The sequence below is a fragment of the Drosophila teissieri genome, chromosome 2R (genome assembly GCF_016746235.2).
Source record: "Drosophila teissieri strain GT53w chromosome 2R, Prin_Dtei_1.1, whole genome shotgun sequence".
Taxonomy (NCBI): Eukaryota; Metazoa; Arthropoda; class Insecta; order Diptera; family Drosophilidae; genus Drosophila; species Drosophila teissieri.
In genome coordinates, this window is record NC_053030.1 from 18,070,741 (window position 1) to 18,095,229 (window position 24,489).

General features: G+C 49.8%; 8 protein-coding genes across 8 annotated transcripts; 4 read left to right on the forward strand and 4 right to left on the reverse strand.

Moving 5' to 3' along the window:
• Positions 1-157: 157 nt before the first annotated feature.
• LOC122614764 lies at positions 158-784 on the reverse strand. The gene is made up of 2 exons (XM_043789413.1): positions 773-784; positions 158-715 (listed from the first exon to the last, which is right to left on the reverse strand). The coding sequence occupies exons 1-2, from the start codon at positions 782-784 to the stop codon at positions 158-160; spliced, it is 570 nt and encodes a 189-aa protein (XP_043645348.1).
• Positions 785-1,376: 592 nt separating this feature from the next.
• On the forward strand, positions 1,377-6,839 carry LOC122612164 (VWFA and cache domain-containing protein CG16868). The gene is given in 7 exon segments (XM_043785594.1): positions 1,377-1,600; positions 1,665-1,996; positions 2,058-2,817; positions 2,872-3,546; positions 3,602-3,640; positions 3,643-4,182; positions 4,243-6,839. Coding segments are annotated over 6 exon segments (4,347 nt in total). The 5' UTR covers positions 1,377-1,600; positions 1,665-1,726; the 3' UTR covers positions 6,306-6,839.
• Positions 6,840-7,207: 368 nt separating this feature from the next.
• LOC122612817 (phosphate carrier protein, mitochondrial) lies at positions 7,208-9,247 on the forward strand. The gene is made up of 4 exons (XM_043786663.1): positions 7,208-7,361; positions 7,858-8,068; positions 8,131-8,895; positions 8,965-9,247. Exons 2-4 carry the CDS (start codon positions 7,876-7,878, stop codon positions 9,129-9,131), a joined length of 1,125 nt encoding a protein of 374 aa, XP_043642598.1. The 5' UTR covers positions 7,208-7,361; positions 7,858-7,875; the 3' UTR covers positions 9,132-9,247.
• Positions 9,248-9,427: 180 nt separating this feature from the next.
• On the forward strand, positions 9,428-12,356 carry LOC122613100 (ATP-dependent RNA helicase DDX24). Its single transcript, XM_043787107.1, has 5 exons — positions 9,428-10,932; positions 10,991-11,110; positions 11,168-11,620; positions 11,678-11,861; positions 11,921-12,356. The coding sequence occupies exons 1-5, from the start codon at positions 9,501-9,503 to the stop codon at positions 12,177-12,179; spliced, it is 2,448 nt and encodes an 815-aa protein (XP_043643042.1). The 5' UTR covers positions 9,428-9,500; the 3' UTR covers positions 12,180-12,356.
• LOC122613102 (sister chromatid cohesion protein DCC1) lies at positions 12,181-13,722 on the reverse strand. The gene is made up of 3 exons (XM_043787110.1): positions 13,583-13,722; positions 12,386-13,525; positions 12,181-12,328 (listed from the first exon to the last, which is right to left on the reverse strand). Exons 1-3 carry the CDS (start codon positions 13,618-13,620, stop codon positions 12,229-12,231), a joined length of 1,278 nt encoding a protein of 425 aa, XP_043643045.1. The 5' UTR covers positions 13,621-13,722; the 3' UTR covers positions 12,181-12,228.
• Positions 13,723-13,807: 85 nt separating this feature from the next.
• LOC122613101 (putative sodium-dependent multivitamin transporter) lies at positions 13,808-16,671 on the forward strand. The gene is given in 3 exon segments (XM_043787108.1): positions 13,808-14,988; positions 14,991-15,068; positions 15,126-16,671. Coding segments are annotated over 3 exon segments (1,761 nt in total). The 5' UTR covers positions 13,808-14,087; the 3' UTR covers positions 15,908-16,671.
• A 682-nt stretch (positions 16,672-17,353) lies between these two features.
• LOC122614930 (phospholipid-transporting ATPase ABCA1) lies at positions 17,354-23,578 on the reverse strand. The gene is made up of 9 exons (XM_043789687.1): positions 23,236-23,578; positions 22,651-23,152; positions 21,456-22,598; positions 20,852-21,404; positions 19,837-20,793; positions 19,542-19,773; positions 19,297-19,482; positions 18,340-19,239; positions 17,354-17,734 (listed from the first exon to the last, which is right to left on the reverse strand). Exons 1-9 carry the CDS (start codon positions 23,463-23,465, stop codon positions 17,521-17,523), a joined length of 4,917 nt encoding a protein of 1,638 aa, XP_043645622.1. The 5' UTR covers positions 23,466-23,578; the 3' UTR covers positions 17,354-17,520.
• Positions 23,530-24,457, reverse strand: LOC122614929 (40S ribosomal protein S18). Its single transcript, XM_043789686.1, has 4 exons — positions 24,397-24,457; positions 24,294-24,328; positions 23,974-24,159; positions 23,530-23,904 (listed from the first exon to the last, which is right to left on the reverse strand). Exons 2-4 carry the CDS (start codon positions 24,294-24,296, stop codon positions 23,635-23,637), a joined length of 459 nt encoding a protein of 152 aa, XP_043645621.1. The 5' UTR covers positions 24,297-24,328; positions 24,397-24,457; the 3' UTR covers positions 23,530-23,634.
• Between the last annotated feature and the right edge of the window lie 32 nt (positions 24,458-24,489).

Below are 24,489 nucleotides of genomic sequence, written 5' to 3' on the forward strand. Positions count from 1 at the left end.
AAGTGAAACGAACTTATGAGATTTTTGTGTATATTTAATAATTATTAAATGAATAAAGAAGCATTTTTGTATAAAACAAAGTCAAAAAGAAAAACGAAACTGTCTTTTTATTTTGATGACAAAATGTATTATGCTTTATTAACTTTATCCAAACTGCCTACTTCAGGACCCTCTCCAGTTGTCCCTGGCTGTTGTATCGATATACAGGATCCTTGAGCTGTCCCACAGTGGAGTAAGTCAATTGAGCCGTAAAATCATCTGCATTCTCGTTTTGCTGCGAGCTGAAAGTAACTCTCTGTAGTTTGTTGTCCTGCGAAATGACGAAGTATCGTCCCTCTATGATTTTGGGCTGCTGATTGGCTTCGAGATCTTTCGAAGTACCTGGCTCCTCATCGTCGGGATAAATAATTTTAAATTTGGGATCTGGCGGACCGTACTGGTTGGACGGTCGGGCGGTGGGAAGTATCTCTTCCTTGAGTATATCCAGTTGTTTCGGAGGAATATAATTTGGCTGTGGCCTTTCCACTGGATCGAACTGGTCCACTCGGGCCTTTGTGATTTCTACTCCATGACTTGACCGGATAGGAAGCACAGACTCGTTAGGTAAGTTGAACGGAATCTGCGGATGCCACCCAGCTGGAGCATATGGTGCTCTGCGTCCACCAGAACCTACTTCAGCTCGTACAATGCCCAAAATTGGCAATAGTAGTAGAAACTTAAGGAATGCCATTAGATTACGTATAAATGTTTATTTAACAACTCCACATCATACCTTTGTCACCATATTGATGAACGTTTCGATCGAAACTGCGGTGCAATATTTGGGACTTGCGCATTTTTATATTGAACAATTGGAACCATTGCAATATTTATCATGCCGGACACGCACCTTGTTCGTCTGACACCAATTGGACTGCATCTGTTCCATCTTCAGACAACATTGTCACGTATCCAACCGACAAAACCAAAAAAGAATCAAATGCACACAACCTTGACAGCGGATGAGCGAATAATTGGCAAAGGCTCAAGTTTGATTTCGACCACAGACGTTAGTTAATGGTCGGCAACTTGTAATAGATGCACCTAAAAAGTGAAAGGGAAAGTTTAACAAGTAGCGTTGATTTACCATAGAATTTACAAAAAATTAGACTAAGAAGATTTCAATGTAATTATTGTAAACTTAATTGCCTAAGCGTTTCAAAAGTATTAAGGGAATGCAGTTTTTGAAATTCTCAGTAAATTTTAATTTTTGAAAATACGTTATTTCTAGGGTGCCCACATTCTCACTTCCAAATTGATTTGTAATATGCAGCCATACTGTTTTGTCCAGCATTTTGGGTCTTCCACCTACGGCTTGATAATTTGCAGCAGACGGTCACACTGTGCATGTGGAACTTTGAGAAAATCTACAAAACATTGACAAAATCTATTAGTTTAATAGCTTAATTCCAAGAATAAATGTGTACATATGTTAATTAAGTGCAGTATCAGAGCCAGTGAGCAATGTGCACGTGCTTACTATGCCTAACAGCCAGAAATCAGCGAGATTTATGTGACGAAATTCCATAAACAAATCAGCGTGCAGCTCGTGCAGAACCTGGTAATACAGAATTCCGCAGGAGAAAACCCATTTTAAACCATTCTAACATTTGGTTGTGTTTCAGATATGCGGTAAACGCAATATTATGCGCCAGTGGCCACGGAGCCCGCCGGAACCACCAAAACCATGTGGCCCCACTGCCACCTAAACGCCGTGCTGCTCATCCTGGCAGTGCTGGCGTTCCCCACTAGCAGTCAACATGTTCCTCTGGCCATGGCCAACTCAACTAGCAACCAACAAGTGCCTACGGATCCCGGCTTCATGCCCCTGCAGCAGTCGCCGGGAAGCGTCTTCTTCGTGCACCACAACCAGCAGAATGCCATGCAGCTGCGACACAGCATGGAGGGCAAGCTGCGGAACATTCGCAATACGGAGCTGAGGGTGGCCAAGATCCAGGTGGGCTATCTATACTGTATAAATAATGAACTCTGTTTTAATGCACTAAAAACCCTTGCAGGAAATCTTTGACTCCATGCACTTTAGCAGCGCCAACGGAGCTCCAAACACGCGTCAAGCTCCAAGCAACGATAGCAGCCTGGCCAATCCCCAGCTGCAGCGGGATTTGCAATTATTCAGCAGTCGTCTGAGCAAGAAACTCCAGAAAGCCACTTACGTGGTGTTGGAACTGCGCGAACTTCTGCGCTACAACCTCACCAAGGTGTGGCAATACAGCTACGACGACGAGGATGAGGAGTCGGAGAGCGAAATGGATCTAGAGATGGAGCTGGAAGATCTACATGCGAGCAACACGGCTTCACCAACTGAAGAGCATATGCAGCTCTACTTGAACACCCAAATAGAGAGCTGCCAGCCTGACTACGAAACGGACGTAGAGTACGGCTCCTCGTCGACTCAATCAATTCACTACAACAGGCAGCAGATCCAAATCCTAAACTATCTGAAGTCGGATGATGCACGCGCTACCTTCCTGAATGAGAACAATGCCCGTTCCTTGGCTGTCAATGGCTACATATCGAATCAACTAGTTCTACTCAAGCGCAGGCTCAGTCGGAGCGATGCGGAAAACTCGAATAGCAAGCCAATTAGCGGCAACCACTTTAAACATATATATTTCCTGTCCAATTCGGATGGAGCCTCTGCCAGCCTTCACTTCCGTCAGCTCTACGTGTCGGCTATTAAGCAGAAATTTGTGCTCTTCCTCATCGACGTTGGCTCAGCTCTAACCGCGGAGTTATTCGACCTCTCAAAAAGCTTTGGTAAACTATTGATTCTTATTGAAAAGCAAACAAATAATTTGTTATTATTTTCAGTTCACGAAATGCTCCAACTGTTGGAGGATACGGATAAAGTTTCACTGGTGACGGTTTCCAGTGAGGCGAACTTTATGTCCCTAGAAGCCTTTCCCGCCGAGGCTGGCCACGGCATTTACAGTGCGACTCGTGCGCACAAGGAGGAAATAATTAGCTACATTAACAACTTGAGCCGGGCGCAAGCTTTTACGAACCACTCCTTGGGATTTGAGTACTCCTTTGAGCTGCTTCATCGCCTGCAACAGTCGGGAATGATAAACACGGCAGACCAACCAGTGGAATTCGTTTACATCACTCGTGGTCTTTTGACCAACTTATCTGATGCCATGGCCGTACTGCGAGTAGTGGCCGATGGTCAAAAACGACTTAGGGCTCCAGTGATCATCAACACATGCGCGGTGGTGCTCGATGAAAAGCGGATTATGTACGAAAAGCAATTCCTTAACGATGTGGCCACTCAGAACTACACCAAGTACGAGATTGATGTGGCCAGTTGGTGGCCCAGTGCACAGGAGGCGTCCCAGTTGGTTGGACGCTTCTATGTGCTCAGCAAAATGCACGCGGAGACGTCGTTACCTCAAACGAGTTCTCGGATCTTTGGACCGCTCTTTCAGGAGCGATATTTGAGCGATACGCTGGAAGTTCATCCGCCAGTTGTGGACGCAGACAGCGGAGGTGAGTACGAAAACATTTAACTTGATTTCAAAATCATTATTTGGCCTCTCTGCAGATGTTCTTGTCTCCATCACGCATGCGGTTCCTCCCTACGGTATGTAGGAGTCAACTTGTACCTGTCGGATCTGCTCGAGGATCTACTCAACTACCCCAGTACTACATCCAGTGCCAAGCAGGGCTTAGGCTATGCCTTTCTACTCGATCGCTCGACGGGAAATACGCTAGCTCATCCGGCTTTTCCGCGACCGCTCATTCAGCGCGAGACCTCATATCCCGTAAACATCGCTTATCTGGAAAACGCCACGGATTTTTCCAGCCATATACGCGACCGCCTTCTACACGAGGAGAGCGGTAATGTCACTACGGATGTCTATGTGGGCAGACAGCGACTCCAGCGCACCTACCACTGGCAATCTGTGCTGGGCTTTTATGTATTGTGCCTGGTAAGCAGTGGAGGCGACCCTCTGCGCAATGTTTCCTCCACGCAACGATATAACCTGAAGGACACCGTCTCCAACTACGAGCCCGGTTACTACGGCGAGAGCATGGACCTACTGTATCACCGCTTGGACTTGAATCAGGGCGGTAGTGCCCCGCCCAAAACCTGTCGCTACTTCAGACAAATAGCCACAATGGGTGAGTTTAGTTAATACACGAAGAGGTCTGAACGTTACATGGTATTTTAAAATCTTCCAGATGCTCCCACTCTGTTCCTGAGTGCGGCCGCATTCGAGTCTCCGTTCGGATTCCTTCACAACAACAGGCCTCGAACGCAGTTGCGGCATGTGGAGTCTATAATGGCCTATCTTCGCGACTCTAGTGGCCTGCTGGCAAATATGGGGCTGCGTCCCAGCATTCGGCACGAGGTGAGTGTTCTGTACCAGGCGATGCAGCAGTTGAGACGCCGGCACCAGGACGCAAGGGGATCACTGCGTAGTCATGTCATTCGACGGTACATCGCCAGTGTGAGTGGAGTGCTGCAATTGTTCCCAGGTTGCTTGCTCAGCAGCAGCTACGATCCAACGCGGAGGCCATGGTTCCGACAGGCAATGGCGCAGCCGGGAAAGATTGTTAGCACAGCTCCGTATCTGGATGCCGGAGGAGCTGGATACATAATCACCATCGCGCACACCATCTTCGAAGGCAAGGCCCATGCGCTGCACTCTGCCCAGCAGGACAGACCAGTAGCTGTGGTGGCCCTGGACGTTCCATATGCCTTCTATTATCGTCTGATCCTGGAGGGCACTCCCATCTGCCAGCTGCCGCACATAAAGTGTCTGCTGTTCGAGCACGAAGGCTATTTGTTGGCCCACCCGAGTATGATGCAGCCCGCCACACTCACGAAAAATCAACGGCGTCCGCACGAGCACCTCACACACAAGGAATCGTATTTGGCCAACGACATGTTGAACCACGGCCAGCTGGTGCGAAAACTCGGTTGCGCCAGCTACCAAAATCGCACGTTGCAGCGTTACTACGCCTTTAACACCTCGCTGTCAAGCATCCTGGGCAACGTAGTGCATGGCGAGCGAACCAAGTACGCGATTGCCCTGATCCGCGGTAGCAATCTATTCGCTGCCGTCCTAAACTCCAGCTGCGATGGCGGCGCCTTTTGTCCGTGCAGCACCATCGACAGGGAGTGTCTCAACTGCAAGCGGATGGACCAAACGGACTGTGAGTGTCCATGCGAGTGCCCAATGGTGGGCGACAGCAGCTCGCCATCGTCTCTTATGTACTTTGTCAACTACACGCGCCAGTTCCCGTACTGTCCGCCACCAAGTGAACATTTCATTGCACTTCCACCGACCACGCAGCTGCTCAGTGCACTGCCGAATTGTCCCGGTTCCGCTGGCATATGCGAAACATACTCCACTCAACGGGAATGCCTCGGAGTGATGGGCTGCGAATGGTGCCAGCTGGATGTGGACGGCAATAGTTTTTCGACCGCCTTCTGCTCGTCGCAGGCGAGCTGCTTCAACGGAGTTCTAGCCTCCCTGACGCCCTATGGTGAGCTGGACGAGATGGAACTGCTGGCCGCCCACAATCCGCAGAGAGAGCAGCACGCATACTCTGCATTTGGTCCGCTCGGAGGAGCGATTGTGGTCCTTGTAATGGTGATTGGCTTTGCCATCTACTGCTACAGACACAATCTGGATGCGCAGACGCAGGAGCACTTCTATGTGGATTCGGTGCAGGAAGAGAACTATGGCCTGCCGTTGTCCAGGTTCAACTTTGACGATTGCAAAGCGCATGACGAGCCGCCTCTTGGTGGCGGCTACGACCACGCATCTGCACAGCGGCAGCTGATGCACGCGGCGGATATTTCGCCCTATCACGTATCCAGCGGCAGTAGCTATCGCAGGCCACCCAACGGGGAGTCGGATCACGGCTACAGCACAATGACGCCGCACGAGGACAGTTCCGACCAGCAGTGCTTCACGCTGGCGGAACCTTTGCTGCTGCATGACAAGCGGCACAGCAAGTCGGACACCATGTCCATCTCCACATCCATATCGAGTCCCACGAATCGCCAGCAGTCCTCCTCCCAGCCAAACACACATCCCTATTTGAGCAATCAGCCGACCTCAAAGACGGAGCGCTACAAGCAGGTGCAGGCCACGCCCTCGCCATGTCGCGGACCGCCAGCGGGTGGTGTTTACGGGCAGACGACGTTGCCCCTCGAGGCGGATGAGTCCCGGCCACACTACATCCTGGCACCAGTGACGGTGCACCGGCACATGGAAACTGCCGAGTCGTAGTCCACATAGCATTGTTAAGTTTTAGTGCGTAAGATGTCCGCTTGTTTGCCAATTTAGTTATGTAAGTTTCCCAAAACGGGCAGTTCAACTGCCGCCAGTCCAGAATGCTGGGCCCGCATTCCAAACTTTCAATATGCTTTGAGAGCTCGCGGTGGCCGCCATTGTAGGCCCATCTGGACCATCTGTATCTATTTGAGCCTCCGAGGACGAGACGAACACCAACTATTAAGTGATGACATTGTTTCTGCCATTTTTGATCGATGTATTGTATTGTATTGTATTTTACTGTAATTTATTGCAAAAAGTATTACTACTATATTATGTGCAGCTATACACTTCCGATATTTTTAGCATTTATTTGATAAGCACCAACCACAGCAATGTACTTACTTGTCTGATTGTAAGATATACCATGTCGTATACCGTTTTTTGTATTAGCCCCTAAGACCACAGAGTTACTAACTACTGACTTTAGTAATACACATCTATAATAGCATTGTACGTTTCAAATAAAGTGTTTAAATTTTGCATAAACCCACAAGATCTTAACCTTGATCCAGAGCGATCCGATGAATCGATTGAGCTGCCAATTTCTCGTCCTCCGATCAGCTGGCCGCACGTTAATGAAATTATTTTTACACCCATACATTTTATACGCAAACCAGACGCTGCTCAATGGGCAAGAAATGCCAATTTATAAATAACAATCTCTATTCGTGGGTTGTCAGGTGGACCATGTAGTCAATATATTCAAAGCTTTGCCAAAAGTCAGTCTCTTCATACCGTTTTGCTTTGAGTTTGTTGCGCGAGTTTTTACCCGATACCCAACCGTTTCGGAACCGTTATCAACCGGTTGGTTTCGCACTCGGCTGACAACCCTGAACAGAAGCTGCTAGCTCTCACTATTCCATTGCAGCCACTGCATTTGGTTTTCTGGTCTGGCGCACGACGAACGTTGCTTTGGGTGCTCACTTTTCAGCCCAACAACGACTCTATACTTCAACTATATTTCAGCCCTATCTGCACTCCACCTCCTGCGATACCCCGCACTTTGAAGTGAGTGTTTCAGTTTGCTCGGCGTTTTGAAAAGCGTTCGGTTTTTGAACATTTTCGAAATGAAATATATACAATGTGATCCAATTCGTACTCAGGCGAAAACATTACGCAATGCATAAAAAGTGTTTGGCGAATGCGAAAAAACAATAGTTATGTAAAAAATAATGCAACTATAAATTGCCGATCTAAAAATAACACGGTAGAAAAGAAAGTTTTAAGAAATGGTGTTGTACCAAGCGGTTTTGGATTGATAATGCTTACCTTAAAATATTGTTATTAAATAGTTAAATAATAACAATAGAAGCGATCTTCGAATAATTGAATAATCTTCCAGGCTTGAAGAACTGAATTATAATCACAAGTACTAGATATTTAGGTATAGATTAAAAAACCATTCTAGTAGATAATTGAGTACTTAGGATAGGTGGTAGTTTATGTCGTTACATCATGACCTTAACCTTAAACCTCTCGAAACCCTTGATCCCTCTTTCCGAAGGCACTTCTCTCAGGCACCATGTTCAAGTCCCTGTTCGATGCCGCGCAGAACTCAACGTTCAAGTCGCCATTCACCAGCGTCAACTGCCAGGCAGCCGCGCCCACTTCCGCCCCCACATCCTCCGCGGTATTGACCCCCACGCTCAGGGATGTTGCTCCCCGCCAGCTGACTCCAAACCACAGGATCGCTGCCGCTGCCGTTGCCGAGGGTGGTAAGTGAGATGACCCCTTCTGGCATCATGAGTTGGATATAACCAGTGTTAATCTTGTGCAGACTCCTGCGAATTCGGCTCGAACCACTACTTCCTGCTGTGCGGCCTGGGCGGCATCATCTCGTGCGGCTCCACACACACCATGGTGGTGCCCCTGGATTTGGTCAAGTGCCGCCTGCAGGTGGACCCGGCCAAGTACAAGAGCGTGTTCACCGGTTTCCGCATCAGCTTGGCGGAGGAGGGCGTCCGCGGACTGGCCAAGGGATGGGCACCCACCTTCATCGGCTACTCGATGCAGGGTCTGTGCAAATTCGGCCTGTACGAGGTCTTCAAGAAGGTGTACGGCGATGCCATCGGCGAGGAGAACGCATTCCTCTACAGAACCGGACTCTATCTGGCTGCCTCGGCCTCCGCCGAGTTCTTCGCCGACATCGCCCTGGCGCCCATGGAGGCGGCCAAGGTCAAGATCCAGACCACGCCCGGTTTCGCCAAGACATTGCGCGAGGCGCTGCCCAAGATGACGGCCCAGGAGGGCGTGGCCGCCTTCTACAAGGGCCTGGTGCCGCTGTGGATGCGCCAGATCCCCTACACCATGATGAAGTTCGCCTGCTTCGAGCGGACGCTGGAGCTGCTGTACAAGTATGTGGTGCCCAAGCCACGTGCCGATTGCACCAAGGGTGAGCAGTTGGTGGTGACCTTCGCCGCCGGCTACATTGCCGGCGTGTTCTGCGCCATCGTCTCGCATCCGGCGGACACAGTGGTGTCCAAGCTGAACCAGGCCAAGGGCGCCTCCGCCCTGGATGTGGCCAAGCAGCTGGGTTGGTCTGGTGAGTACTCCTGTGGTAATCTTCTGTGCCACCAACATTTGAAAACTGTCGTTTGTTTTTCCATTTCAGGATTGTGGGGCGGTTTGGTGCCCAGGATCGTGATGATCGGCACACTGACCGCCGCCCAGTGGTTCATCTACGATGCCGTCAAGGTGTTCCTGCGCATGCCACGCCCACCACCACCAGAAATGCCCGAGTCCCTGAAGAAGAAGCTGGGCGTGACTGGCGAGCAGTAAACCAAATACTCGTATAAGCTAACTGTTTTTAAATTTAGAGCGAGCAGAATGTTAATCGAATTAAACTTGATTTGTATAGATAAACCAGCCAGTAAATAAAAACCAAACACAAATTAGGCATTTTTTTATTAATTGGTTATACAAAATGTAAAGCAAAAAGCATAACTAATATTCAAATTAGCCGCCAAACTCAAGTGTACACCCCGCCATTTTACAACACTATTTTAGCACTTTTACTTCAATACAGAACAGCTGAGCATAACAGCCCTGTCCAATGTCAACAAACAGCGGGAAGAAGAAGCAGCATTCAACACGCGGTTTTTTCAACTGCATGTTTATTTCACATCTATTAAGTTAAAACATTGAATTATGGTGCAAAATAAGCAGAAAACAGCGAAGCCACCAAAGCTACTAAAAGGCGCCGCCAAGGAGCCTGCACTTCCGAAGGCGGAGAACTGGCAAAAGGTGAAAATCAAGGGCCACGTGATATCCGACGATTGTAGCGGCTTCGAGGGATTAATTGGCCTGGAGGTGCTCAAGGACTACGATGCATCACTGGTGAAGTCCACGCAGAAGAGGACCAAATCCCGGAATACCGACAGAGAGCGCAAGCCGAAGACCAAGAAGAGGAAGGTATCGAAGGGCGGCGATGAAGAATCAAGCGAGAGTTCCAGCGAATCCGAGAGCGAGGATGAAGTGGCCATCGCTGCCAGGACCAGTAGGAAAGCCCGTCTGGCCGAGCGGCATGCGCAAAAGATGCAAAAACTACGGGAGAAACGGGAAAAGCGCAAGGAGCTACGTAAACAAAAGAAGTCAAAGGGAAAGGAAAACGAAGACGACAAAAGTGAGGACTCCAGTGATGAGCACGCGGCAGATCGCTTTGCGCTACTCCGGCCACCACCATCGGACGCTGAAGAAGAAGTGGCCAAGGCGGAAGATTCGGCAGACGAGCAGGACTCCAGCGACGAGGAAGCACCTGAATTAGTGCCAATCTCCACGGACGAAGCCGAAGATGTTTCCGCCTGGAACGGCCTCGGTGTTCCCGCGTCCATTCTGCGTGCCCTCGGCGAGCAAGGCTTCAAGGCGCCCACTCAAATCCAGGCACTGACTCTGCCGGCTGCAATCCACGGCAAAAAGGACATCCTTGGAGCAGCGGAAACGGGCAGCGGCAAGACCCTGGCCTTTGGCATACCCATGCTGGCCGGCATCATGGAGCTAAAGCAAAGGAACATTCGCTCTGGCATACGCAAGGCGCCCAAGGTGAAGGGACAGCAGCCGGAGCCAGCGGCAGATGAGCACGAGCTAACGCCGCCGCCGGAGGAACTGGATCATGTTTCGGGTGCCAGTGAAGAGGAGAGTGATACAGAGGAGCAAGCCCAGCGCATCCAGACACCGCTGTACGGTCTGGTTCTCACACCCACCAGGGAGTTGGCCGTACAGGTCAAAAATCACCTGGTGGCAGCGGCCAAGTATACGGGCATTCGAGTGGCAGCCATCTTCGGCGGTCTAGCAGTTGCGAAACAGGAGCGCGTACTTCGCCAGTGTCCGGACATCGTGGTGGCCACACCTGGTCGCCTCTGGGAACTGTACGCCCAGGGTAATCGCCATTTGGGCAAGATCGACGATGTCAGTTTCCTGGTCATCGACGAAACGGATCGCATGGTGGAGAAGGGACACTTCGAGGAGCTGCGCAGTCTGCTCAAGGTTCTCAATTCGGACGAGCAGAAGAAGCATCAGCGCCAAAACTTTGTTTACTCCGCCACTCTGACGTTGGTTCACGATCTTCCCGATCACATGCAAAGTAAGTTAATTTGCTTTTACTAGATTTCATAAACTGACAAGAACTCTTTCACTTTTAGAGCGAAATGTGGGTAAGCGCCCGAAGTTTGTGAAACAGACAGTGGATCAGAAAATTGAAAGTCTTATTGAGGAGTTGGGCATCTCTCAACCGAAGATTGTGGATATAACCAGCTCCCAGCGTAAGTATTCACAGTAAATCATGGACTAAAGACCAGATTTATAAGGTTCCATTGCAGAAACCGCACAAACATTGACCGAGAGCCGTCTGCTGTGCCCCATCGATCACAAGGACTACCATCTTTACTACTTCATTCAGCGCCACCCAGGCCGCACTATTGTTTTTTGCAATTCCATCGACTGCGTCAAACGACTTGCCACGCTCTTCGGCCTGCTGGACTGCAATCCCCTGCCCCTGCATGCCAACATGATCCAGAAGCAGCGTCTGAAGAACCTAGAGCGATTCCGTGACAGTCCCCTTGGCTTGCTGATTGCCACTGATGTGGCTGCACGTGGCCTGGACATACCGAATGTGGAGCATGTGATCCACTATCAAGTGCCGCGCACCAGCGAAAACTACGTACACAGATCGGGACGCACAGCACGAGCGAATAAGCACGGAATAACAGTCATGTTTATGGAGCCGGGAGAGGTCAAGAGCTATGTGAAGCTGTACAAGACATTGGAGAGAAGTGAGTGAAACTGACTATTTAAATATAAGATGTTATACATATGGGTGCACTTTTCAGCTGAGGATCTGCCGCTGTTTCCTATCTCGGAGCGCTTCCTGGGAGCTGTCCGCGAGCGTGTGAATCTGGCGCGAGATCTGGACAAGGAAGAACTGAAGCTAAAGCGCGTGCAGAGCGAGCGCGGCTGGATGAAGAAGCACGCTGAGGAAATGGACATGATCATTGATGGCTACAATGACGAATCGTAAGTTTTCTAGCCCAGGCCACATTAAAATGAAGTCTATAGCTAACTTATTATTGCAGTGGCAGCGAGCCGGATGAGGACCCATTTGTGATAGAGCGACGTCGCAATCGGCTGCGCGTGGAGACAGTACGAGCCCAGCTTAATGCCCTCCTGGCACAGCCCATCTTCCCCAGAGGCTTCAGCTTCAAGTATCCCAACAGCGAGGCGGCCCAATTGGCCACGAGTCACACGCAGAGTGCCGTGGAGACCATGAAGGCGGCCATAGAAGACCAGAAGCAGGCCAAAAAGGATCGCAACAAACGAAAAAGGAATGCCTAAACTAACTTAAAGCTGTTTTATTGAATAAGAGATGCAAAAGCTGAAGCCATCAATGCTTGGAAACAAAGTACCGCACTCCTCCGTCTGTCAATGAGCGTGCGTGCTTGGCCAGCAATGTGGAAACGGACAAGTTCGGGGTGGTAAAGCACCTGGATATAAAACCGAAAGTCAAAATAACTTCCACACATGTGTTCAGCATTACTTACTCTATGTACGGTTCCATTTCCTCCATTGTCCATCGTTGCTTAGTCTTGAACAGGGCCCGCATGCGATCGTTAATGTTGGTGGGCAGTAACTCCTCAGCCAGCGACCGGATGCAGGGCTGTGCGCCCTCCTTGTCGCAAATGCCCAGACCACGTAGATACTTCAAGTCGCAGGACATGCCCTCGGGCAGCGCCTCCTGCCAGGTGCGCATGAACTCCTCGTTGCGGAATCGCAAGCCCGGCTGAAGAATGTTCTGTGCCACAATGCGGGCGACCAGTGATTCCTGGTACTCAAACTTTTCCGGGCAACGTTCGCTTGGCGTGGTATAGATATCGAAAAGCCCAGCCACAACCTCCTCTGGCGCTATGCCCTTCAGTGCGCTGATGGTTTCCTCCCGCTCCACTTCGTCCAAAGCCCAGGAGTTTTCACTGATCAATCCCAGCATCATGCTAATAATGCGATATTCGTACTCGTACTCCATCACGCGCATTCGACCGTCCAACTCCATGGCGCGATAGTGGTTCAATCCCTCCATGAATTGACCACGACTGCACTGCACCGTGTCCAGGAGCTGCGCAAAGGTGAAGAGCAGCTTCTGCTCCACGCAAAACTCGTTCTCCGGCCCCGAATATCGTGTAAGCTGCAGCAGTTCGCCCAGCTTGCGAAAGCGCGGTTTGATCTCGCGGCACTCGAAGTACTCGTGGAACACCTTGAGCACCGGTCGCTGCTCCAAAGTTCTAGGCACTTCCAGTTCATCCTCCGCACTGTCGTTGAGGCTGCGCTCCAGGGAGGCGTTGGCGTTGCCTGTGCGCGGACTCTTCAGCGGAGAGGTGCTGGTGGCGGCGGCAAACTTGAGGTCCGGCACCAGCAACAGGCTGTTGGAGATTTCCGCACCCTTCACATCGTAGGTTCGCTCATTGGTGCACAGCACCAACTTCTCGTGCTGGCCACCCTTGAAGTACAGCGTCTGGCCGTCGCGGATTTGTCCCAGCATGTGCCCGTCCAGCTCCAGCAGCCGCAGATTGTCCGAATCCACGTCCGCCGACGGAAAGTACAGCGCCTGGGTGAGTTGGGTCAACTGGCGCTCGTCCAGTTTGGCGTGCTTCACAATGGCCTTCACATCCTCCGGCGTGCGTACGTAGCTAGCGGGTGGTGGGGTTTCATTAGAGTGTTATGACCACCTTTGCGAAGGCACTCACAGCTGGGCAGCAGTCTCATCCACCTCCATGGACTCCATGTCCAGGTTAATAAAAATTAATAAACAAAAAAAGTGAGCGGGAAAAAGTAGTGAGACCAACGCACAGCATGTTGATTTCGTTGAGGGTACTCCGCTGGCTTTAAGCATGTTAGCTTACGGCGTTGGCCAAGCACTGCTGCATTGTGTCGCACACCCGGCAAGGCCACACTGGCCGTCCAGCTGATCAGTTATTTAACGGTCGAAGCTTCGGCAAGAACGTTTTGTTTTTTTGCGCATTGATTTCGCGAGCACGCGTCTTGTTTTTGTTGTTCGCCGTGCACTGGGACGCACTTTGGAAAGCGTTGACTGCGCCAAAGGTCATTGCTGGGCAAGCGGAGCGTCCAATCGCCGCTGGTGGTGACGTTTGTGGAAAAATCAATTCGGGTCAGTGACGGACGTGTTGGAGCTACCAGTTCTGTGATAAGTGACGAGGAGCCGGATAATCCAAGCGGAGGACAAGCAACAACATGACTGTGGGAACGTTTGATGCCTGGGATACGGCTGTGCTGATCAGCATCCTGGTTGTCTCGGCGCTGATTGGCATCTACTACCGGTACACGGGCGGCAAGCAGAAGACCACACAGGAGTACCTGATGGCGGACCAGAGTATGACGACCTTTCCGGTCTCCTTCAGCCTGATGGCCAGCTTCATGTCCGCCATCTCACTGATGGGCGTCTCCAATGAGTCCTACCAATTCGGCACCTTGTTCTGTGTGATCAACATTGCCTACGTGCTGAGTACGCCCATCGCCGCCTACCTCTTCCTTCCCGTTTTCTACCGGATGCGGACGACCAGTGTGTACGAGTACCTGGAGCGACGCTTCGGCCAGGCCACCCGCCTGTCCGCCTCGCTGGCATTCACTGTGCAAATGGTGCTTTACATGGGCATTGCCCTCTATGCGCCAGCGCTCGCTTTAGAAGCTGTAACCGGCATTCATCGGTCAATGGCCATTGTGGTGATTGGACTGGTCTGCACCTTCTATTCGACACTTGGCGGCCTGAAGGCGGTGCTCATCACGGATGTGTTTCAGTCCTTCCTCATGTTTGCCGCCATCTACGCCGTGATTGCCGTGTCGGCCATTAAAGCCGGCGGATTCGCGGCCATCTGGGAGGTGGCTGTGGAGCGAGGACGCGTCAATTTCTTTGAGTTTTCATTGGATCCCACCGTGCGGCATACCTGGTGGTCACTTATAATTGGCGGCATGGTCACTTACCTCTCTTTGTATGGCGTTAATCAAACGCAAGTGCAGCGGCTTTTGAGTGTACGCAATTTGAAGAGCGCTCAGTCGGCGCTTTGGTGGAACTTGCCCATTCTGGGATTGCTTAGTTTCAGCACCATTTTCAGTGGATTGGCTATATTCTACTACTACCGGATTGTGATCCAGTGCTAGAGGGTCGCATCGGGAGGCGAGATCAGGTCATGCCCCTTTTCGCACTGGACACCATGGGTAAGTTTGAAACACATCCAATGAGGGATTTCATTATTTGATTTCCTTATACGGCAGGTCAATATCCTGGATTGTGTGGGCTTTTCGTGTCCGGAATATTCTCCGCCAGTCTTTCGACGATTTCATCGGCAGTTACCTCACTCTCGGCCGTAACGCTGGAGGATTACTTGAAGCCCTTGTACAAGGCGATATTTAAACGGACACTAATCGACTCCAAGTCGACGTTGCCCACCAAGATTGTGGCGTGCATCTTTGGCTTGCTGTGCATCGGACTGGCATTTATGGCTGGCTCTATGGGCGGTGTGCTCCAGGCTTCGCTTACCATTTTCGGCGTGGTTGGCGGTCCTTTGCTGGCCATTTTCACCCTGGGAGTCTGCACCACACGCAGCAACCAAAGAGGCGTGCTGCTTGGATTCCTCGTTTCTCTAATCATTTCCTTCTGGATGGGATTCGGCGGACCCAAACCAATTCCAGTTCCCTTGGAGTTCGGCACATCGGGCTGTGCGAATGTCACCGCTGCAATGGCGGGTTACGCCATCGAGCTCAACGCAAAGAGCAGTGGAGTGGCCAGCGAACCGGACTACTTCTGGTTATATCGAATTTCCTACATGTGGCTAAGCGTGATCGGCTTTCTTATCGCCGTGGTCGTCGGCTATGGCAGCAGCATTGTGCTGGCTCACTTTGGAAGAGCAGAGAACGCGGAAATCTATTTGGACAAGTCTCAGAAGCAACTGGACTACGACCTATTCGCACCCATGCTGTCTCGTCGCTGGCGACGCCAAGAAGAAAAAAACCAAACTGCCCAGGACGAAACGCTCACCAAACTAACTGAGCAGTAGTTCCGCCCGGCTTAGATTTAATATAGTTTATTTATACACATAAAAGAATTTCCAGAAGGCGTCAGCTATTTGCTTAGTCTTGTTACGGATGTCGTACCTAAAAGTGCATAACTATGTGACCTTTTTGTATACCTGTGTGAACTAAACTTGCATACAGAGCGACCAAAACAGAGTCTTCCATATACACATAAACAACGATAATTAGTAGTTATTAGCCGTGTTGCAAATGTTCGCAAGCTCAGATCATTAGAATAGTGAAATGTTTTTTACAATAACGTATAAAAAGTAGGATACTACCTCAATAAACTTTTACAGAGCGACAATAATAACTTTGGCGCCTAAAAGCGTGTTGGCCGACTACTTTCCCATGTTGAGCATTGGCAGCCACAATGCCTCACATAAATTATTGATTTAGTTATACGCCTAATTTAAATGGGATATTTATGTTCATACCTCCTAGTTACTAGATGTTTTCATAGATACCATACCATTGTAATCATGCAGAACGAAGTCGGGGCTTTAAATATACACTACAGTGAGCACCGCCTATAAATAGTTACTAAATGGCTCTTGAAGCATTGCATTGCGCCACATTGTGAATTCTGTTTACTTATATACCTCTATATGTACACAATTATACCATAGACTACTTATATACTCGTGTCGTGTCGCAATCAACTATTGAACAATAACTCTAAGCAGTGAAAGTTATGTGTAATTGTAAAACCAAACTGCTGATCATTAAAAAAATCTGTTCTACAAAATGTGATTGCCTTTTCGCTGCGGAAACATGAGACCTGTAATCCAGCTGCAGCTCGGATTTCAATAACTACTTTGGGTGGCTCATGCATGCATGTGTGTTTTCAGAAATCACGATTTGTCGAATACTTCCTCCGATAAGCAAATCCGTACGCTATCAGCTACCAAGGTTATGCGAGGCTCTCCCCACATTGCTCACCCAATGAGGAATCTATTTCGGAACGAATGCCATAACTTTACCTTTGCCAATTGACTATTGCGCCACGCGGGAACAAAGTCTAATTGAGGGTCGGAGACAGCAAATTGCTTAAAATTGGAGAAGCCATGGGTCAACATGTGAATGGGTTCGCCTGTAAACAAACACCAATTGATAGATTTGTCGAAGCATCATTAATAGAGCTTGTGTCCACGCTCGTCTTGCGTGTGGAAAGTTTCCAGAAATGGGATTGGGATTGGAATCGGGGGTTCAAAGTACCAATAGACTCGCATGACACACATTTTTGGCAAATGTTCTGGCGAAAGAGGAGACCAAAGCGGTGGATATAATAGTTGAAGCATAGCCGAACTTTGTTTACTCTTAGTGTCAGATTACCTATTTTGATTTTTTCTTATTTACCAATGAGAACTCCATGCATTTGTATGTACTCGTATTCATTAGTAACGTGATAAAATATATACGTACAGGTTTACATGTAAGAGTATCGATTTGCCGAATATGCAGAGTAATGATTATTTAGCCTCTTTTTGCAACGCCAACTGATGATTTGGTCGATTTGTTAGCATTTCGAAGCCAAAGCTTTCACAGATAGTTTCAGTAATACGATAAGCGGTTCCGCAATTTGGCCAGTTGGCATTCATGTGTGTGATTCATGAAGGGATTCATTGCTCTCTTGATTCTGCTTCCTGACAAACTCCATGAACACATCCTGGAAGGTTGTATGGCTGACAGAGTAGTACAATATCTGCATTTGCTCCTTTAGGTTCTCCATGTAGTTGAAGATCGCGGACCACTTGATCTGCCCCTTCGGAATGCAGAAGGTGATCATTCCTCGGTAGGAGTACTTATCGCTGGGGAAATAGGAGTACTTGTTACTAATTTATTACTTCAACTTCACTCTTAGCTCTTGAAATCAATTATAAACTCAATTAACCTTTATGCTTTGTAACTATCATAATAATAATAGCTTTCACTTAATCAAGCTTGACTTCTTTTTATAAAACACAAACAAGATTATTTGAATTCTGTACCAGTGTGCGCGATAGTCTAAAATATTATATATATATTTGTTGTATATAAACCGCAGTTCTTTCCAATCTAAACAATAAACATTCATGTAGATATCTTTATGAATGCACCCGTGAATTGAAAATATCAATCTGCTGGTGCAAGTGGTCAATATTGTTAATTAGCAATGAGCGTGACCCAATTAAGATGACATTAGACAATCTTGATTTAACATTTAACATGAGAGCTATTCGAGTTAGTTAAAAAAGTTCATTTGAAATTACTCATACGGCACGTATGCCAAATGAAATCTGAGCAAAAAACTTGTTAGCTCATACATACATGTGTACATACAATCGAATATTCTGATACAACACGCTAGTTTCTACATTAACTACCTACATATATATATCTGCTATATTAGATATTCGATTAAGTTGTAATCTACCTGACGGTGCTATACGGATGGTCTTTCTTGAAGACTTCCTCCAATCTCTGCAACAGTGCCTCGTAGTCCTTGCGCATATTCAATTCCGAATTTGTGGGTCCTGGCGGTGGTGAGATGCGCTTCGACTTCCTGCCTGCTTCCACTGGAGACTTGTAGTGTCTTAAGTGCGTCAACAACAAGCGAAGGGCGCCAATCTGGCTGCCTTTTTCACTATCTTTTGGGGGCATCATGGTGATGCGCTTCCAAGTGTCCCTCTCATCGTCCATTTCCGCTTTGGTGCCCATCTTCACTTTGACGAAAATGCCCATATTGAAGCGGTGCTTCAGCCGCGACAAGCTGCCGTAGCAGAGCAGCGAGCCGTTCTCCATGATGCCCGCATTGGTGCACAGGAACTCGCACTCCTCCAAGTTGTGCGTGGTCAGCAGGATGCTGCGACCACCTTGACGGATGGCGTCCAAAATCCTCCAAATCTCGTACTTGGCATGTAGGTCTACGCCGGCGGTGGGCTCGTCCAGGCACATAAGCGATGGCGCCAAGGTGGCCATGGCAATCATTAGCTTCCGCTTCGTCCCGTTGCTGTATGTGCTGATACGCATGTTCATGTGCGGCACGAGCTCAAAGCATTCGGCCAAGGACGTGACCAAGCTTTTGATGTACTCCTTTCGAATGCCGTTGATCAAACAACAGAAGCGCAGCGCATCCTTGCCAGTCATGAACTCTGATAGCATCGACTCCCGCGGACAGAAGCCCATGTGTCGCAAGGCGCTCGTTGGACGAGTCTTCAGGCTGTAGCCCTTGATGTGAATGCTGCCCACCGTGATCGACTCCATGCCCACGATCATTCGGAAGGTGCTGGACTTGCCAGCCCCATTCCTGCCCAGCAAACCAACGCACTCGAAACTGCAAAGGTGTTGTTGCTAAGCATGATTAAGTTATACAATTTGGTATTTCACTCACGGATTTAGATCCAGTGTTAGGGACCGTACGGCCACAAAGCTGCCAAAGCGCTTGGATAGGTTCTTCAAGATCAGGGGAAAGTAAGCGTATTGCGTGGTGGTCAGGTAGGCCAATCTCCGTCGGATTTGGGCCACTTCTTTATCCTCAACCTCGTAGTCTGGGTATATTTTTTCGTTTTTAATGTACCTAAAAACAATTGGCAATCGGTTAGCATGAACGGTAAGCACAATTGATCTCAACATAACTTGAAAATGTAGCTTATGAGGCGCGGAAGCCACGCGAACACGACAAGGATCAGATACGCCGCTCCGCTGAAGAGCATGTAAAAGAATTGCTTCCAGCTGTAGTAGCCAGTCGTACGTATCGCCTCAGCCGCTCCGCAACATAATGCGTAGTGCGGATGGACCGAAAGCACGAACTCAATAACAGCGTACCGAGTTTGCGGACTTTTGGGATGGATGAAAAAGGCCAGAATACCTGAAAATAAAGTTTAAAGATACCTTACAGCATACAAAGTGAATGCAATGAAGCCTCAATTACCTATCATGTTAATGTACAATATAATGCTGAACATCTTGCCCAAATCATTGGACATCAGGCACATCAGATAGGTGAATGAAATGGCGGAGAACCCGAAGGCAAGCAAGAGCATTGCCACGGGCAATACCGCTCCCAATGCAATGCCGCCGATCACGATCACTGGGCCGATCATTACGAGGAATAGGCAAAAGTCCCAAAACAGGTGGGACAGCCAGTAGGTGATCCTGCTCATTCCGCTGCAGAATTGCTGGTGCTGCACGTAGGTCTTTCGCTCGAGGATCGGCAGCACTGCAAAGATGGCGGTGGCCAGGACAAGGTAATGGAACACGAGCACGGCGAACTCAATGGAGCTTTCGTAGATCAGTCCGCTCACTGCCTGCTGAACCGTATCCTCGTACGGTTTGTTCACAATCCGGATATCCAGTTGGGCCAGCTCCAGTCCAATGGCCGCGTACACCATCCCCAACGAGAGCGGAGAGCCGTGCTTGAGCTTATTGTTCGACCAGGCGACGATCGAATTCCCGTTGCTGCCGCAGGTGACGCCGGCCAAAAAGGAATGCTGCACCTTCACCAGATCCGACTTCATCTCCGCCAGCAGGTAGTCGTCGAGAGGAGTTCCCCGCGTATTCAGCACCGAGCCGCCATGCCTGATGACGTTCTCTATGTATCGGCGTGCGAACCTATCCCCGTCCGCCGGGAACTCGATCACAAACACCGCCTTGGGGTAGATGCTCACGTTCGTGACCAGCAGCTCGGACAGATGATGGTCGACCAAGAAGATGAAGATGGCAAAGGAGATGAGGAGCAGGCAGATGATGAGTGGCGTCGCGATGATCAAGCAGTATAACTTACGGTGGCGCCTCATGAACAGACCCTTCTTCTCCATGATCGCCCGCCACTGATTGCAGCACTTTACGCGACCATCGTCCTCGCGCACATCGAAGGTGGGCAGGAGATCTGGATATAGTTTTGGTGCTTATAAAGATGCTCGAACATATGTACACACTCCACTTACTGAGCAGGGACGCCATGGGCGATGGACTGGGCTGCAAGTCAATGGAGCTAATTCGATTCCAGGACTGCCTCATTTCCTCTCCCATCCGCAGAAAGACACTGCCGAGCGTGGGGGCACACACACTGATCTCCAGCAGATTCAGTTCGTTCAATGCCTCCTCCAGCTCCAGAAACAAGCCCGAATATTGTTGCACATGCTTGGTGGGCAGCTCGTAGGTCACGTAAATGCCGAACTCATTCTGCAGCCTGATGTCCGGGAAACGGGTCTGCAGAAAGTGCGTCACCTCCGCCACCCAGCACGTGTCCATCTTGGTGCAGATCAGTAGGTAAGATGAGCCAGTGTCCGCGACCTGGGTGAGAAACCCCGTGGTGCCGTAACCAATCACCTGGGCATCGCACAGTATCACAATCTCATCCGCAACCACCTCGGCCTCTTGCATGTTGTGCGTGGCCATGATGATGCAGCGACCCTTGCGCTCCCGCCGCAGCAAGTCCCACATGTTGCGCCGCATAGGAGGATCCATGCCGATGCCGGGCTCGTCCAAGAGGAGTATCTGCAAGGCAGGAAATATACACTAGGAGTCCCAAGGAGATAGGCGTAGTACCTTGGAGTTTCCGCACAGATTGCAGCACAGCAGGAGCATTCGCTTAATGCCACTGGGCAGATCCTTCACCTTGGTGCTGGCAAAGTCCTGCAGGCGACCGATCGCCAGATACTTGTCCGCCTCGGCAGAGGCCTCCTTCCGGTTCAGTCCCTTCAGGCGGCAGTAGAACTGGAGGTGCCATCGTGCCTCCACCTTTTCGAACAGCACATCGTGCTGCGGGCAAAAGCACATGGATCGCCGCGCCTTTCTCTGCTCGGTGGTCAGGTCATAGCCATTGATAGTGATTTCACCGGCGCTGGGCTGCAAGAAACCGGCCAGGAGCATGAAGATGGTCGACTTTCCCGAATCGTTGTGGCCCAGAAACACGGTGATCTCGTCTTGATAAAAGTTCAGACTGAGCTCTTTAACTGCAAACCGCCCGTTGAAGACCTTCTCAATGTTTGAGACCCGCACAATCAGGGGATGTCCTCTGATTCCCGTCTCCTGCCGTTCGACATCCCTGCCACTGGGTCGGGAGCGCCCATTCCGCTGACACCAGAAGGAAGACTGCACCGGAAAGTACCACTTTCTATTCCGATAACTCTTCAGCTGTTCCATGTAAACAAGGACAAGTAATCGCAGCAGGCAGCCAAACAGCATGAAGATCAGGATGGGGCCCAGATGCACAAATTCATTCCAATCGGTGCGCGCAAACATATACTTCCAGTGCATGCCCAGGCGAAGGTTCTCGCTCTTGATGAACTGCTGCAGTCCCATGGCCAGCGAGCTGTTGAGGAATAGGCAAACGAATATGGCGCGCGGTATGGTGGGATTATAGTCCATGAGCAATAGGCGCCATGGCAGGCAGCCGATCAGGTGCACGATCACTATGGCCACTTGCACGCCGACCGTGTCCGAGAAGAAGGACGAAATCATGAAGGCCGAGGTCAGCACCTCAAAGTTGTAGACCAGCAGAAAGAACAGCACCAGGGTGAAATCACTCTGCGAAAAGAAGCGCCACTGCAGCAGGAGTACAATAAATGCGGTGGGAATGGACAGGAGCAGGAAAGCCACCAGAAACCAGGACAGCCAGTATATCCATGCCCTCACGCCCATAAGGTGCAGCATATCCCGGATATGATCGCGCCTCTCCATCACAATCATCTACAAATACCATTAAGCTACCATGCACAGACTATATAAACTTAATGCATACTTGGGCAAGATATGCGGCGGATATGGTGAAGGGCAGAAAGACAACTCCGCCCAAAGCCACCCGGTTATCCAAGCCGTCCACTTCCAAGATATCTGGATAGTGTTGCACAACTACTTCCGGCAGCAAGGCGGCTTCGTTCTTGGCCCTGATCAACGCTTCGCTGAGCTTGGCTTGCACTACCAAAAATCCCTCGACCTGATAGTAATCCACGTCCATTTTGGAGTGCTTGAACACCGTGCTGTTGTCCCAAACCATCTTGGGATTCTTGCGCAGATGAAGCGGAAAGCGCAGCCCCACCGTGACATTATTCGGAAGTACTTTAATGTCGCTGAGACTATCGTCAAACTCAATGCCCACACAGCCATATGTATCCTTTTCCGTCAGCGCACTGTTCAATTCGGCGGCGCTGGAGAAAGCCTCGCTACCCGTGGCCTTCAAATCGTGAACCACATCCTCGATGACACCCGCAAGGACGAGATTCTTAGGCGAGTAGAAAATGTACCTGGTTCATTGGGTGTGCGTGAGTGTGTCAGGGTGGCCTGGATTATTGTGGCAGTCGGCAGGTTTATACAGGCTTATACATACGGCACTTTGGTTGTTATGTTGACGGGCGGATACTTTACCGACGTCTCCCCTTGCGGCTCACGGAACAGAGCCGTCGCCGCATAGACGAGGAAGACAACGATGGGCCCCACAATGATGATCACGCTGGTGAGCGTATTGGCGAACTGGAATCGGGCCGTCTTGCAGATGAGCAGCCACAGCAGGCATATGCTGCTCTGGTGCTGCTCCACCGGCGAATGCTCACTGGACATATTCGTACAATTTTGTTGACGCCAACACACGTAGACACATTAGAAATATAACAAAAACTTCACGTATACTCCGCACTAAAACGTTCCGGCTTCCGTGTTTTCTTTTATTTTGTGTTGGTTGATGTAAAAATTCAAGACGAATCGGAAATCCGGCAGGGAACGTAGCAGCTTACTTCTTCTTGGACACACCCACGGTGCGACCACGACGACCGGTGGTCTTGGTGTGCTGGCCACGAACACGGAGGCCCCAGTAGTGACGCAGACCACGGTGGGAGCGGATCTTCTTCAGACGCTCCAGATCGTCACGCAGCTTGGAGTCCAAGTTGGAGGAGGTCAGCTGCCAGTACTTGCCATCGATGATGTCCTTCTGCCTGTTAAGGAACCAGTTGGGCACCTTGTACTGCAGGGGGTTGGAGATGATGGTGACCACCTTGTCGACCTGCAAACATGACATTTGGGTCAGTGTGTATCTCGGGCGGATTAGTCCATTTAAGCGGGTTCAACTTACCTCCTCCTCGGTGCACTCACCGGCGCGCTTGGTAAGATCCACATCGGCCTTCTTCAGCACAATGTTGGAGTAGCGGCGACCCACTCCCTTGATGGCGGTCATGGCGATGCCGACCTTGCGCTTGCCATCGATGTTCGTATTCATGATACGCAGGATGTGCTGGAACTTCTCTGGGATGACGAGCGACTGCAAAAAAGTAACAAAACATTAATATAATGCATATGAGCCACGCCATTTTTGGCACCACCAAACGGTATCTGCAGTTAACCTCCTATTTGTCGCTTGGTGGTAGGAATTTCACATATTTTCGCGTAACTCACCATTTTGCCGTTTGTATTCTCGTATTTACTCCTCACTGCAATGAATTAAGAGATATTTTGGTTAAAACTTTGGCCAAAATTAAACGCGCAGCACACCACTCACCGGAAACGGGAAAAAGAAAGAAGGTCGAATTAATGTGGCTGCCTGACGCGCAATAAAGGTTCTAAAAATGCCTGCCACGTTCCGGCCGAGTGC

Coding starts and splice junctions, on each gene's coding strand:
- LOC122612817 (XM_043786663.1), top strand. CDS start 7,876: ATGTTCAAGTCCCTGTTCGATGCCGCGCAGAACTCAACGTTCAAGTCG. Junction 8,069..8,130: donor CGCTGCCGTTGCCGAGGGTG/GTAAGTGAGATG, acceptor AATCTTGTGCAG/ACTCCTGCGAATTCGGCTCG. Junction 8,896..8,964: donor CAAGCAGCTGGGTTGGTCTG/GTGAGTACTCCT, acceptor TTTCCATTTCAG/GATTGTGGGGCGGTTTGGTG.
- LOC122613102 (XM_043787110.1), bottom strand. CDS start 13,620: ATGGAGTCCATGGAGGTGGATGAGACTGCTGCCCAGCT. Junction 13,526..13,582: donor GATGAGACTGCTGCCCAGCT/GTGAGTGCCTTC, acceptor ACCACCCGCTAG/CTACGTACGCACGCCGGAGG. Junction 12,329..12,385: donor GAAATGGAACCGTACATAGA/GTAAGTAATGCT, acceptor TTTTATATCCAG/GTGCTTTACCACCCCGAACT.
- LOC122614930 (XM_043789687.1), bottom strand. CDS start 23,465: ATGTCCAGTGAGCATTCGCCGGTGGAGCAGCACCAGAGCAGCATATGC. Junction 19,240..19,296: donor CTAACACTGGATCTAAATCC/GTGAGTGAAATA, acceptor ACACCTTTGCAG/TTTCGAGTGCGTTGGTTTGC. Junction 17,735..18,339: donor CATCCGTATAGCACCGTCAG/GTAGATTACAAC, acceptor CTATTTCCCCAG/CGATAAGTACTCCTACCGAG.
- LOC122614929 (XM_043789686.1), bottom strand. Junction 23,905..23,973: donor GTGAGTGCACCGAGGAGGAG/GTAAGTTGAACC, acceptor TCATGTTTGCAG/GTCGACAAGGTGGTCACCAT.
- LOC122613100 (XM_043787107.1), top strand. CDS start 9,501: ATGGTGCAAAATAAGCAGAAAACAGCGAAGCCACCAAAGCTACTAAAA. Junction 10,933..10,990: donor TCTTCCCGATCACATGCAAA/GTAAGTTAATTT, acceptor TTTCACTTTTAG/AGCGAAATGTGGGTAAGCGC. Junction 11,111..11,167: donor GGATATAACCAGCTCCCAGC/GTAAGTATTCAC, acceptor GTTCCATTGCAG/AAACCGCACAAACATTGACC.